Source organism: Primulina huaijiensis, chromosome 7 (genome assembly GCF_012295235.1).
Source record: "Primulina huaijiensis isolate GDHJ02 chromosome 7, ASM1229523v2, whole genome shotgun sequence".
NCBI lineage: Eukaryota > Viridiplantae > Streptophyta > Magnoliopsida > Lamiales > Gesneriaceae > Primulina > Primulina huaijiensis.
In genome coordinates, this window is record NC_133312.1 from 1,374,955 (window position 1) to 1,389,900 (window position 14,946).

The following is a 14,946-nucleotide window of genomic DNA, read 5'->3' on the forward strand; positions in this document are numbered from 1 at the left end:
TCATTATTCTTTGCTAACCATATTTTTTTCTTGCGCATTCATATAACCGGATGCTAACCATATTGTCTATTATATTATTCTGTTAAATTTAACATCATATTTATGATTAAGACTCGACTTCTGTTTTTTTATCTATTGTAATTTCCAGAAGCAGGTATACATAAATTGGACAAAGAAGGAAATGAATGTGAATGATATAAAATCACTACAAAAAATCAGGTATATCACTCCTGAGCTCACATTGCGTCATTCCAATTGAAAAATCAACTAGGACTCAAGGAGGGTGGTTAAAATAGTAACTGGAAACCTGCGAAATCCAAGAAACCAAGAAAAAAAAACTAATAAATGAGAACTTTCATCAACTAATATGAGTGATATCCTTTTTTAAGTTAACAAGTGTACAACTTATGATTCCTGGAATGATAAACAAATTCTTGGATGTTGTAACGCAAGAACATGGTATGAATATTACAAGGCACAATGCTTATTGAAAAAAGCATGATGTATAAAAAAATTGATGAAAATAATGATGGATGTAATACTTGGAATCATGTCCACTTTACGTACTACAGGACTACTTGTAGATGAAATTTAATTTAATCCCGAGTTACAGTGCCTTATTTTGTTCGCGTGATGACTCGGTGTGTTAATTCTACAAGTGCCCTCCTTGATTTTTGAACATCCCTATCATCATTCTCAGGGAGGGAATCAATTGCAGCTGAGGCAAGGTTAGCATGCTTTGCTGCTAGCTCTCTAGTCCTCTCAATGCCATGACTCTTTCCAAGGTACTCTAGAGCCTGTAGTGTGAAATGAGACTTGATATTCAATCACTTCAGTTTCTCTATAAATGCATGTTTCAGAAATATAAATTCATGAAATAAACTCATTATTATAGCTAAAATAATGCTGACTGAAGTGATCACAAGGTTGAGTCAACAAAAAACTAACACGATCCACATTTGCAGAATTGTCGAATCCCTGATCAACAATGGCCCGAAGCTCGGGAAACTCCTCCATAGCAAATAAGATAGGAGCAGTAATAATACCCTGAAATAATTTGTCATATTCGAGTGTTATTGCCAACCACTACACTAGATAGTAGGTTGCTAAACATAGATCGAATTGAAGACAACAGTTGCAAGTACACAAATAAAACAGAACATAGGAAGTGCAGTTCAAAGATTTGGATTACAGGAAAAGTACTTTTAAGTTGTAAAATTATTTCATCATATCACAAGTGGGAATTCATTGATAGATGTCCCGGAGGCAGGATTTAGTAAATACATTCATTACGTGGTCAACCTTTCTCAGAAATAATAGAAAATGAGCAATTACAGCTCTCTCACAAGGCAAGTGCGTTGACAAACATAGGGTTAAACAGAAAATGTAAGCACATGCTAACAAACATACAACAACATACACCGGCAATTCTTCAACAAGATTCATAGAAAACCCAGCATCAATGTGTTAACTTTCAACGTTTAAGATTTCAATATAACAAGTCAAAAATAGTTGGAAGAGTACATGACGAATGTCAGACAAAGAGCCTTTCCCAAGAGAACTTGATGTGCCAGTGAAGTCAAGTACGTCATCTATTAATTGAAACGCCAGCCCCTGTAAAGATGGAAGCAAAATTTGAACAATAGCTGCTAAGTGAAAATAATAAATAAATGCAAAGACAATAAGCATTTCATAAGATCGACAAACAGCATATCGTTAACTTTAAAAACAAATGTCAGATAATACATGTTACAACTGATTTTTAGGTCAACCTCAAGAGAATTCACCCACATTCTGCACCAATCATTGATAAGCTGATATACAATTGGGAAAGTCATCGATGCAAGTAATTATTGAAACCATCACTAATGTCGCTGATAAACTGATGCACATAACCACTATAGGGGGGTTTAAGAGATACCAGAACTTGAAATGCACTGAACTAAACTGGCACATGTAAAGAACAAGTCAAGTCAGGACATGAATGGCATATGAATTTAAAACTCCATCCTCCTTATATCTTCCGTCAAGAGGATGACAAACTTCAGCCTAAATGCGACAAAGAACGTATAATCTAATCAAATGCAAAACAAAAGAAGTAGGAGAGAGTATATAGACCAGATTTTTTCCATAGTCGTACGCCAACATTGAAACTTCTGCTGTCTGGCCAGCAAGAAGGGCAATGGCCTTGCAGCTATTTGAGATCAATGAGGCAGTTTTATAGTATGTCTTCTGCATATAATATTCCATGCTGCAAAGACAAATAGGGACGTGATTTTGGGATGAAGAGAGAGGCCCCAACTGAAAAGCAAGGGATCCTCAAAATAGAACTTCTCACAATTATTATATAACTAAATTATAAATATCAAATTCTTTCTCTGAAAGTTTTCAAATAACAGATTTAAATCAAATTCCATAACATGCAAATGCAGCATGCCTTTTCTGTGGCACATTCAAAAGCTCCAAAGCTATGCCTATAAACCAAAAATTGAGCATTGTACCTGCATCGCTGATCAGAACTAGTCGTCATTTGCATTGTCTCACCAGTAACAAGATGCTCAACTACAGTAGCCAAGAGTGATACAACCTGTAAAAACAGCAAAGCAGGAAACATATTATCAAATAAAAAAATGACAGCTCACATCAGCAGAAAAATAAGCAGAGAGCTTCAGCTAAATTGACCAATAAAATATCAAGTGTTAGAGGCAGATTGAGCAACAAACTTCAACATTTAGCTACAATTGTAGCGATTACTGTTTATTCCTTATATATATCCATATGATTATCGGATGACCATTTATATTCTTTCTTTGTTCAACTAACGCACATGCAGCAATGAAACAGTAGAATGAAAAAACACATGGACCACCTAAAAATTAAGGAAAGGAAATGCGAAGGAACAAAGTGTACCTCGGTGTTCTTTAAAGAAGCAAGTGCCACGCAAGCTCTAGAAAGCAGGAAATCTCCAGCAAGTACAGCTAACTGCAATTTCATGGAGAACACTACTCAGATTATACATTTAAAAACGTAACTAAAGTCGACTTAGCTCTGTAAGTTAATAGTTCTCATTTACACAATTAGTTGACAGCCAGTATCATTTTTGTCAAATGATCATTGTGATTAAGACTCGGCATGATTCAACCACTTTCTTTCTGTTTCTAATCTGAAAACTGAACCAAGAACATTTTTTCATTTTTAAAAAAGAATTCCAAGTCACCTAGAATCCTAATTAATCTTGTATACAATCCTTGTAAACATTTTTTCTTTTCAAAGAGAATACTTTTAAGAAGAATAGCGTCTCTCCAAAAGCTAAATCAAAATGCGCATATCTTGTTGTTAGTTGATACACCCATCTCCCGAAATACCAGGGTTCACCATAGACAGAAAAAACAGATACAAAATAGATGAAAGACCTGTTTTCTTTGGAAAAAAACATTAGTTTATAGGAATACCTGCGTCTACTAATGTAAGGTTTAGAAATTCAAACGACGCAACCTGATTGTATGCAAATCTGGGGTATTAGAAAAATGCTTATTTAATTATTTTAAATGTGTTAAATGCATGGTTATGACATGATTATACGTTTATACTGCATGATTTACTAGGTTGCATGTAATAGGGCTTTTAGCGTTATTCGATGCTCGAACGAGAAACGGAGACCGGGACAATTTAAGGAAAATGTTTTTATTAAATAATTATTTAATATATAGTGTATTTAAAATGTAATTTTCGAAAAATAGATATTTTTTCACGTCGAGTCATATTTTAAACTGGTAGTCGATTTTTGGCAAAATTGAGGACTTTCTGAGGACTCGGGTGATATTTTTGAAAAAAGTATCAAAACGAAATATTTTACGTGCACGCTAATGGGCCTAATGGGCCTATTTAAGTAGAATTTTGGGCCAAATTTCACTACACCTTCATATGGTAAAAATTAGGCCCAATATTCTCATTCTTTTCTCACAAACTCACGCCTAACCCTAGCATCCCCTCCCTCACCTCACGGCTACACTCTCACACACGCATACCAGCAGCTTTTTGTCTTGTTTTCAAGGGGAATTCAGTAGGTTTATCGTCCCTTCCCTCTGGTGTTAGTCTCTCGCTTCGTTGGTTTGATTTTTCGAGCATTTAAACGCAAAGGCATGCCCTACACCTTTTTCTCATCAATCACATCATAATATGTATTTTGAATGATTTTGCATGGCAGTTAATAGATCTACTGATATGAATCGGTTTTATATGTTTTTTACATGAAAATATGGATTTTCTTGTCATGCTCCTCACATTTTTATCACGGTTTGAAGGGGGCTGCCAGGTTTGAGGTATGAGGCGTGATCTACAGCAGGTTTGTATGTGTTCTAAGTGCTAGGTTCAGATCGGGAACGAGTTGTGTAAGGGTTCGATCGGATCTTCATGGTTTTGGCTCGGTTTTTGGCTCGATCGCTTGAATGAAGGGGCTGCTGTGCATAGGACCGTTACAGGCTGTGGTTCGACTCTGAAGGGTCTGAGTCGGGGTCCTAGACAGCCGGTGCATCCGTGCACGGTTGGTTCGAAGGGCTAGGGGTAGGTGCACGGATGGTTCGAAGGGAGTTGCGTTTTGGGGTGTCTAGGTCGAACCATGCACGTCTGCGTGCATGGGGCTGTGGTCCATGGTTAGATCAGCCTAGGAGGGTTCAGTCAAGTCCAAGGGGTGGCTAGTTCGATGCTGGTCTGGTATGGTTTGGGCTAGGGTCGAATTATGGGCTTCGCTTGGAGTTAGGGCTTTCGGTCCATAGGTGCAGAAAATTCCAACGGCTTGCAGGGGGTTTTCGAGGGTCTCATATGGTCTGAACATGGTTGTTTTAGGTATGGTTAGGTGTCATTAAGTCGTGGTTGAAGTTTGGGAAAGTTTGGAAGAGTTCCGGGTTGATTCGGGTTAAAACCGGGACTCCGATCTAAGTTTTAAAACGAATTATGGAACTTGGTTAACAGGATTAAGTTTTTGCCTAAGAAATGATTATAAGTATGTTTTACGGTGTTTTGATAAATTTGGATGGACGCAGGTCGAAATTTTATGGTCCAGGGGTAAAATGGTCAAATTAGGGTTTCAGAGGCAAAATGATCAGGTCGAAATTTTACGGTCCAGGGGTAAAATGGTCAAATTAGGGTTTCAGGGGCAAAATGATCATTTTGCACCCGAGTCAAGTTAGCAGTCCTGGCAGTGCCCTGATAACTGAAAATGTATGTTTAAAAGGTTTATTTTGAAATGAACATGGAATTTTTACGAAAAATGCTGAAAATACATTGCATGCTTGTTTTCAAGAAAATATATGTATATGCATCAAATTTTATAAGTGATGAATATGATGACATGTTTGAAGGAGGTGATTTGGTTGTGACTAATATGAACACGAGATATGTATGCGTACTTTGTTATTACGGTTCAGGTGTGTTGAGTCTTTAGATTCACTAAGTGTGATTGATGCAGGTGATCATGTTAATGAGGAGACTGGAGGTGCTGAGAACTGAGTTGACTGAGCTGGGGGTGCACGAGAAACCTGAGGACCTTGTATTTTTTCGCATTACAAGATTATAGGAGGACATGCTTAAACAATTTTAAAAGGTTGATTATTTTACTGTGTTGAGGGTTTTTGGCAAATTTTATTATGCTTGGTATTTTACGTTTAACAGTAAACATTTCAGTCGATTACACTTTTAAGGTTTTGAACTGCAGTTATTTTATTAAGTAGATGGATTGTTTTATAAAATGCATGGTTCGAATTTTATACGTATTTTTGTGTATACATAATTGGCCGAGACATAGTGATTTAAAAAAATAATAAAATAAAAAAATTCAGTAGTTTAGTAGTAGACGTTTCAACTAAATTATAAGCAATGAGAGCAATGAGGGACCCACACTCAATATCTCCCATCAATTCTTTGTGACCACCCCGTCCAAAGCAGTGACTGGGTCTCAATATAAATTTGTAATTACCAAAATTAATGCATGAAAGAGAGATGTGAGAGCACACTAATATATACATTAAAAACTAACATGAGAAATCGTTTATCTCAAAGATGTTGAAACAAAAATAATGCAAAAAATTATCATAAACTTAGTAAAAGTGAGAAGACCATCATCAAGTGATACAACTGATATTACAAGTATCAATTTCAAGTTTTTAAGCCAATTTTCTTCTCTTTCGAATTTTTAAGAGGTTCACCCATAAATTTTTCCAGTGGGTGGAGACGAGCAAAAATTAACCAAATTGGTAGGTACCTTATTACCCATTACAAAATTCAATGAACCGATCCCACGCCTTGTGTCAGCATCATCCAACACGTCATCATGGAGGATGCTGGCAACCTAAAAAATTTAATAACGGAAGTATAAGATAGAGATGAAATAATGTCGATGAAAGCTAAAAACAAAGTAATTACACAAAACTACGCGTTCAAAACTCCTAAGTTTTTATATTTGAGACATCACGTAATTTATGACAAGAATTCACCCAACAAACAACTAAAATGATGACAACTTCAAATATATTACCCTTTGAAGAAAGAGAGTTTTTTATCCTGGAAAAAGCTCAAGATTATTCAAATCAAAATAAAAGATCTAACAGATATTCATCTTGTATGTCATTCTCATTCAGAAAAGGAGCCAAACAGAAATCTTAAATATGTAGACTCGAAAGAAAGTGAAAGAACGTGCCATGAGTACCAGAATATAATGTTTCAATCTGAAGAACTCAAAGAAAACTAGTCACTCTTTCCAATACAATACCAAGTCCTCCATTCTGCGTCATATTCTTCTATTAAAACCACAGATAGAACAGATCTACACTTCACAGACAGAACAGATCTACACTTCATGAGGTCGAGCATCAGATGAATGAAACCTGGGTAAATTGTTGGTTATCTTAAAATAAAGTCAAACTAAAGTGTATCAATTGAAAATACTAGGCTCTATCACTGGTCCAACTAAACTGCATGTCTAGACTAACCAAGTTCGTCAGGAATGTTTGAAAAAATTGGACACGTGACCATTATCTGCTTTGGGCCCAAGGGATGCATAGGAAGGTAAAAACTCTGGTTATTGGCTCTTAGGGAGAAAAAAATCACTGACATGGATCATCTCTGTGATCTCAGCGATGCATCGCTGTCTTGAACGCAATTCCATGGACAAAGTATCACCAGCAGCATCAGGAACTGGTCTCGGCATCGGAACATTTAAAGCTGTCGCCATCAACAACAGAACCTGCATTGTGTACTAGTCAGGTAAATAATACTAAAACGCAGACAAAAACCATTCTGTTAGAATGCATTACATTCAAATCAACCACGCATTATCAAGAGAATAAAAACATTACACGATTGCAAAATTCACATTTTTTTCATCTATGTAATACAGTAAAGTACAAATAAATATAATTACAGGAATGGAATAAGCAGCATTTAATGATGCAGACGTAGAAATAGAATATGAAGCATTTACAGTCTATCTAGCGACCAGATTAAGTACAAAAAAGATAGCAAATTTTATCTATGCAGATTACATTTGGTCAGCACTCGGTATGAATATTAAAGAAGTGAGAGAAAAAAAAAGAGTTTCAGAACTTAATAGGTCTATAGCTACGGTAAATTGGTACAAGATGCTGGATTCATTAATTTGTTTGCGAAGATTGATGCCATAGCACTGGAAACAGGCTCTTCTTTTCATTTTCCCGTAGTAATTTCAATCAGCCATCAATATTCAAAATGGCAATCTCGTGAAATTTTGGGGTCGGACGAGCACTGAACTGGCTCCTGCTATTGAGGACTGCCTTTTCATGTTTTTGTCATGTTTTTGATTAAATTGCCTTCTCACCGTCGATTAGTTTTTACAGCACGCAACATTTTTTCACCTGATTCGACATTGCACTAAAGAATGTGACTGTGTCATTACAAAATACCAACAATGACTTGAGCGCTATGGCTATCACAAAAAGGAATGATTGATCTTTTTCCTTCGACTCCCGTTTCGAAAAAATACTCTAACAATGACTTGAGCGCTATGGCTATCACAAAAAGGAATGATTGGAGGCGAGAAACTTACTGTGGGTCGAAATCTTTTTCCTTCGACTCCCATTTTGAAAAAATATTCTGCAGCAGAGGCAAGCTTGGGGACCTAAACGATTAAAGAAGTGCAACCTCTCCGTCATTATAATCAAGCTGTCAGCTGACAAATTATAGAAGTAGATGTCAATACCTTTGCAATTACCATGGACCTCAAGCTATTTGCCAGAATGGACAGTTCATCAGCAACAAGAGAAAATGGATCTAATTGCTCCTGAGATAGAAATTAAGAATGAAGTATTAATACTTTCTACATAAATGTCACCAGCGGAGTAAATATAACAGGAAAAGAAACCAAATATAAGGAAGAACACTTCATTAGAATGTATGTTATGTGCACAATTAAAATAGATTCGTTTGTCAATAAGCCGTGAGAAGATGATCATTTCACTAACCTCAACAACATAGGTTTCCTGAAGTTGAGATTGTTGTCCAATACTATTTATGGCACTTGAAACCCAAGAATAAATAACTCTGCAACCCAAAACCTACTAATCACCAGCAACAATAAAAAGCACATTACAAAATATTTAGAAATTTTTTTAATATGCCAAACAACAGTAACTAAGTGATACAATCAAGATAATCAACTGTCACAACAAAAGCTCTTACAAAATAATGAAACACAGTGAAATATAAACACAACATAAAATTGGTATCGCCAAGATAACTGGGTAAAACTGCTGCAAGTAAAAGATATCAACAGCCTAAGTGAAAATGCTACAACCCACACTAAAAGAACCATGTCCGAGGCTCAAGCACCTACTCAGACACACACCAATCATCTCAAGAGTGTAACGAACTTGGATAAAGCACCATTCTCTAGGTATTTGAATAGTCAGTACCCAGAAATCCAGCAAAAATTCAAAAATTGCCAACTAACGTCCACTTGTTCGACGGAATTTCCACAAGAAAATTCTCGCATCATTAAGTTAACCCACAATCAGAAGTTACAAAAAGAAATTTCACGGGCATTGCAACTTATTTCCTCCAAATAAATATATTCAGGTAGAAAGATCAATGTCAAAACTTAACACTCCATTGCATCTATATTCATAGATTGAACTGTAACAGCAAAAGCAACTTCCTTCATTCTCCGTAACAAGACCATTACAAATTGTGACATCAAGTTACTAAACTCAACATGGGCGAGTATAATACCTCTTGGGAATAATGATCATGAGAGCGAAACTGAGTGCAGGGCTGAAGCAATTGACGCTGGCCATTACCAAGTAAAGAAGAGCATGCCCATCGATACCTGTTGCAACCCGCCCTCGTAACCCGGGTGGTCAGCCCCCTTACAAATAACATCTTCAACGGGGAACAAGTTGTTAATTTATTGGATTGAAAAGGGTAGAAACGAAGAAAGATTAGTTGCCAATGGTGCCGATGAAGAATATACTAGTAAACAGAAATTGGACTGGGACTCAGCTCCGCGGCCGCCGTCAAGTTCGTATTTGCTAGCATTTTTCAGAGAATATACAACACGCTGCGCCTGCCATGTGGGTCGGTTTCCCTCCTATGATGGAATCCGCTGCCTTATGAAACAAACGGGTCAGCTATCAAATTGGACCGATAATGGGCTTATTTGCCACAAAAAGCGCTTGTCCAGCTATTTAATTGATCGATTTTTTTTAACTTGGGCCCAAATTTATTTGGGCTTATGGGACCCACATGTCAATTCTAGCCAGGACACTCTGGAGGATTTTGATGATTATTATGATGTCGTACATTTTTTAAAAAGCAAAATATTTAATATTTGTAACGACTCATTACATGTCCAGTGGACTGCCCATACAGCCCACTGTCCCGATCGACCCAAGGCTATCCCGATCTTGGGCTCCCTCAAGGGGCCTTTTCGCTGGTACCAGACTTGTGCTGAGTATCTATATATCCATGTGATCTCATGTTCGAGTCTGGGAAGGCACAAGCTCCAGTGCATGGGCTGGAGAGTTCTATGAGTAACCCGTACGATGTCTGTGGAAAGCCCGTGAGGGAAAAGGCCCCTTGAGGGAACCCAAGATCGGGATAGCCTTGGGTCGATCGGGGCAGTGGGCTGTATGGGCAGTCCACTGCGTTTGGTTGAAGGATAAAATAATAAAATGATTAAGAGATAAATGATAAACAAAATGAATCAAGTAGAAAACGATAAATAATATTATGTTTGGTATGATGGTTAAGAATGAGATAATTTAGAATCTTTTGTTGAATTGACTAAATTGCCCTTCCACTATTGCGACGGCGGTCGGCCGACAGTGTGGTGGCCGGTCGGCGACGGCGATGATGGTCGGCCGACGACAGCGACGGCGGTGGTCGACCGACGGCAGCGACGGCGGGAGGTGGCGGGAAGTGATGGTGAGTTTGGATATAGAAAAAAGATAAAATTGAAAAAATAGGATGGATTAAGAATTGGATAAATAATCCTAAGGTGAAGAGTGATTATTTTATTCCAGTTAATATAACCTAATCATTTATAGTAAGGATTGATTTGGTTAAATAAAAATCGTACCAAACATGGTATTAAGTGAGTTTAAAAAACATAAACTCACCTAATCAAGGCTACCAAACGCAGCGTAAGATGACTGCAAATCAATACGCAATGGTCACAATAATTATTACAACCAGCTATGACGAGAAAACAATTGATACGATTGGATCCCAAAAACCTATAGGATATATATAGGAGAATTTATACACTATATCATCATCCCAATTGATTTGCAAAACTGGATAGATAGATGATTACATAGTAAAAATTAAGCCCCTTAAACTAAATAATAGAAGAAGAATCGTCAAGAAAAAAGAATGCTAGTTCATTCACTCCCTTACCTCATCAGCATTCAATTGAAACTGAACTACTCATCAGTAGCCACTAATATCAATGGCAATGCGCGTGTGGTTAAATGGCATTAATTCTTGTGTGTTTGAAAAGGTAAATTCAAGAAGAAATATATAGATACATCAAGAAAATTTAAATGCCACAATGTGAATGTAAATTAGCTTCTGGAAAGCTTGAACAACACTTCACACAATTCAAAAAGGAATTCGCCATGAGGCATTTATAAGTTCTGACTTCAAATTACGCGAAAGCTGGATGTGAATTAGGGTTGTATCCTCACAAATCTGACGACTCCTTGGTGCCTCATCTTCATTTTATCCACATGCCTAGAATTGTGATCGTCTGGAGGCTGAAAGAAGGAAAATAAACATAATTACAATCATGGCTTGACAGACACCAATCGACTTGAGTAATGATGTGAATCACAAATGAGGCTACAGCAGCAGTAAAACTTATTCTTAAAACCTCCACGACAAGTCCAAACCAAACTACATGCCACGGCCTAAATTTTGCTGGCAATTTTCACCGCTAGGTTTATTTTACGCGCTTTAGATACAAGCAAATCAATAAAGCCTGGCAAGTCAGGTGATATCTATCACGAGTTGAATAAATAGGTTAGATCAAATATCGAATAACTTTTGACATATAAAGCTTGCACCCATCCAAGCTTCAGGTGATAAGGGCACCATACGGCAAGCTATGCACAAGGCCAGTTGTGACTTAACCTAAGAAAGACACTTCTTAACTGAAAGCTGAAACAAGAATCCGTTGACCAATACAATTATAACTTCATAGTTCACAATATTAAATTACTCCTGTAGTCCTGTTTACCCCAATGTTATGATCATTTTGATCTCCAAATTTTGACTCAAGTATTTCATATTGGACCCAAAAACTAGTTGAATTTCATGATTCATAAACCCATAAGCCTAGAAGGTAGAATAAAGTAAAGACCATGCATAGATTATCCACCAGAATAATGTTAGAACTTAGATTAACACGGTGATAATGCAGTGTAACTCCGGTCTTCCAAATCCACACCATCTAGCATCAACATCAAAATTTTGAAATAAAATATAATTCAAAAACATCGAGACTCACATTTGATAGACGATCCAGCAAGGCAAGTGAGCCTGGACTTGGTGTTGGCCTCAGCTAGAGGAATTGGCTTCCCTTCATGAATCATCCGCACATCCCATATTCGTATAACTCCATCTGATGATGCAGACACCACTATAACCGGATCATCCTCTCCAGAACCATCACAACTCTTTGATAACACAACAATGCCTTTCACACGAGACGTGTGGGCATCATCGATGCTGTAAGCCTCTTTTCCACTGCCAGTATCCCATGCCTTTATCCTCCTATCTTCTCCACCAGTATACAAAATCCCTTTCTGATAAAACAAAAGAAAACAAAACAAAATCAATCACCACGGAATAAAAGACAATTATCAAACGTACAACCAAAAATTACAATTATGATATGGAATCTGAACAAGGTAAATAGATTGCACAAATATAAAATGTTTGCAACTCATTCCTTCCTTTTCTTTCAGTATACTAAATATTTACCATAGTTTTAATATCAATATCATACTCATTCATCATTATCATATGTATGCCATCTTTTTCACTTTCCTCAGCTAAAAGCCTAAAACTAAATCATACACAAGGTAAAAGTAAGAGATAGAACATACGGAGCCGGGGGCAGCACAGAGGACTTTCTTTCCATTATCCAACTCAAAAACTAATTTTGCATCCTCAGATTCGTGGACCGTGATTTTTTCATCGACCACCATGAAGAACTTGTCTCCAGTCCCATCAAATTGTACGATTGAGGACTCTTTGTTCAGCCTGCAGTAAAAGCTCCGCCTCCCTCGAACCAAATTGACCATGGCCAAGCAATCGTCATGGCCTACCGTCAACGCCAACTTCCCCGAGGGGTGGATGGAAAGAGAATTGACACCTTTCTTGTGAGCTTTGACGGTTTTGAGGTGGACAAAGGGATCGGCATCGTAGATGGAGACACAGCCTTGGGCATCTGCGGAGACGAGATTCCTGGGGAATGAGAGGGAAGAAGGGGTGTAGAAGGCAAGGGAGGAGACAGCGGAGGATTGGTGAAGGGAACCAATCTCTGAGGATGTGGAGAGGTCGTAGATTTTGATCGTATCATCGTTGCCGCCAGAGACAGCGGCGGAGCCCGAAACGGCGACGCACTTGATGGTGGAGAGGTGGGATGGGAAGGAGAAGAGAGGGGTTAGGGTTAAGGCGGGGGACTTGACGCTGTAGCCCCATATGAAACGCTCGTATGATCCCGCAATCAAACTCATCCTTCAACCTTTGCTAAAACCCTCCAAGTCCAAGTTGTGCGGATATATTGGGGGAAAGGGGGTTTAGGGCAAAATTATATTAAATTAAATTGATATAAAAATATATATGTTTTTCTTTTCACAAAAAACATAGATAAATTTTGTAAAATTAATCTTTCACTCGACCAACTCATAAAAAATTATTAGTTTTTTATATTAAATATATTACATTCTGATAAATATAAATCGAGTTTGACAAGTGATATAGACTCACACTATTTTTTAGTTAATAATTTATTTTAAAATAAATAAGATATAATTTTGAGTAGGCATGAGCCGTGTTCTAAAAAATGTTAGGTGGTAGGCGGACAATTTTATTTTTCTTGTTTATCTTCATATTTTCCAATAATTCATATACATCGGATTCAAATTAAAAATCAATGACATATTTATCTTTTTTATCTGATACTAATTGATTGAAAAATATAACGAACATTTTTTTTAAAAAAAGAAAAAAACTATATATTACATTTGGTGACCTCCTAGGAAAATTTTGAGTTGACCAAGCGGTCGATTTTTTTTAACAGCATCGTTTTTAAAAGTTGGGGAGGTAGACGACGCCCAGTGCCTAATTGTCGTTTAAGCGATCTTAGACGGCATCTTTCAGTACTCTTCTTATGAGATGGTCTCATGGATTTATATATGTAAGACGTGTTGACTCAATTCATATTTGTTGAGAAAAGTAATATTTTTGGCATAGTAAATAACATTTTTTATAAGTTGAGTCAAGTCAGAAATCTTTCTCATAAAATTAATATGTAAGACGATCTTACTTAATTAGTTGTGGACAAAGAAAGGAGGGTCAAATGAAGTTTTCTTTTAAAAGTTGTGAAGATGAAAGTAAAATAAAATATAATTTTGCATGGATAAGAAAATACAAACTCCCCAGCCAAGTGCTATCTATTGGAAGTTGGAACTTCAAAACCAATCGCGTAAAAAACTTAATCGTAAAGCAATATAATGTGAGTTTTGTTTCATGATTTTGAAATATATATGTAGGGATGATCAAATTTTTTTACTAACCGCCCGAACCGAATTGCACCGCCCGTTTTTCATAATATTTTATAAAAACCGCGATTAAAAATATTAATCATAAACCGCACCGCATACACGGTTCGGTTATTTTTTTTTGCCAAAAATCACACCAAACCACACCGCCTAAACCGCTTGCCATAATATTTAGCCTAAATTTATAATAATTTGTAATCAACATATTCAAATAAAATAATTATAATTTATACATGATATTATTATATGACAGGAAAGTACTAATCAAGCATGATTTCAGAAATGGCGAGACCCATCGAGCCAAGAATCCCTTGACCTAATAACAAAGACGACACCTCAAAACCTCGTGGATTTTGATCAGTTCAAATCTCACTCTCCCCGACAGTACTCGAAAACCACGGTCAATTCAATTTTAATGTTTGGGGTGAACTTCTCGTGTCACGTGTTTTAGTTCAAGTGGCAGTTGGCAATGGTCGTATGTATCAACATTTATTTCTATTGCTGTTCTTTTTGTTTGTATATAAAGGGAAAATACGTACCTACTGAAAATAACAATAAAGCTCTCATAATTATTTTATTCCCTCCATCAGTTCAACATGCAATGCGTATATACGAAATCCATATAATT

General features: G+C 36.9%; 2 protein-coding genes across 6 annotated transcripts; both read right to left on the minus strand.

The window, feature by feature from the left end:
* Nucleotides 1–339: 339 nt before the first annotated feature.
* LOC140981375 (solanesyl diphosphate synthase 3, chloroplastic/mitochondrial-like) lies at nt 340–9,636 on the minus strand. Of its 5 annotated transcripts, none has more exons than XM_073447758.1 (12): nt 9,259–9,636; nt 8,498–8,585; nt 8,231–8,313; nt 8,078–8,149; nt 7,109–7,240; nt 6,260–6,346; nt 2,911–2,982; nt 2,502–2,587; nt 2,119–2,251; nt 1,525–1,614; nt 949–1,047; nt 340–797 (listed from the first exon to the last, which is right to left on the minus strand). In XM_073447758.1, the coding sequence occupies exons 1-12, from the start codon at nt 9,406–9,408 to the stop codon at nt 618–620; spliced, it is 1,272 nt and encodes a 423-aa protein (XP_073303859.1). In that variant the 5' UTR covers nt 9,409–9,636; the 3' UTR covers nt 340–617. The 5 variants fall into 5 exon arrangements, with proteins under 5 accessions (XP_073303859.1, XP_073303861.1, XP_073303858.1 ...); XM_073447760.1 differs by having other exon boundaries at nt 8,498–8,571; nt 9,259–9,634; XM_073447757.1 differs by having other exon boundaries at nt 8,231–8,311; nt 8,493–8,585; nt 9,259–9,634.
* A 1,355-nt stretch (nt 9,637–10,991) lies between these two features.
* LOC140980227 (uncharacterized) lies at nt 10,992–13,335 on the minus strand. The gene is made up of 3 exons (XM_073445951.1): nt 12,639–13,335; nt 12,038–12,335; nt 10,992–11,285 (listed from the first exon to the last, which is right to left on the minus strand). The coding sequence occupies exons 1-3, from the start codon at nt 13,269–13,271 to the stop codon at nt 11,263–11,265; spliced, it is 954 nt and encodes a 317-aa protein (XP_073302052.1). The 5' UTR covers nt 13,272–13,335; the 3' UTR covers nt 10,992–11,262.
* Nucleotides 13,336–14,946: the final 1,611 nt, after the last annotated feature.

Excerpts from the sequence above, each read along its gene's own strand:
- LOC140981375 (XM_073447757.1), bottom strand. The coding sequence starts at position 9,408 with ATGTTATTTGTAAGGGGGCTGACCACCCGGGTTACGAGGGCGGGTTGC. Across the intron at positions 7,241-8,077 it reads GAAAAAGATTTCGACCCACA|GTTCTGTTGTTGATGGCGAC; the intron begins GTAAGTTTCTCG and ends TACACAATGCAG. Across the intron at positions 1,048-1,524 it reads CTTTGTCTGACATTCGTCAT|GGTATTATTACTGCTCCTAT; the intron begins GTACTCTTCCAA and ends AAATTATTTCAG.
- LOC140980227 (XM_073445951.1), bottom strand. The coding sequence starts at position 13,271 with ATGAGTTTGATTGCGGGATCATACGAGCGTTTCATATGGGGCTACAGC. Across the intron at positions 12,336-12,638 it reads TCTGTGCTGCCCCCGGCTCC|AAAGGGATTTTGTATACTGG; the intron begins GTATGTTCTATC and ends TTGTTTTATCAG. Across the intron at positions 11,286-12,037 it reads TGCTGGATCGTCTATCAAAT|CCTCCAGACGATCACAATTC; the intron begins GTGAGTCTCGAT and ends TCCTTCTTTCAG.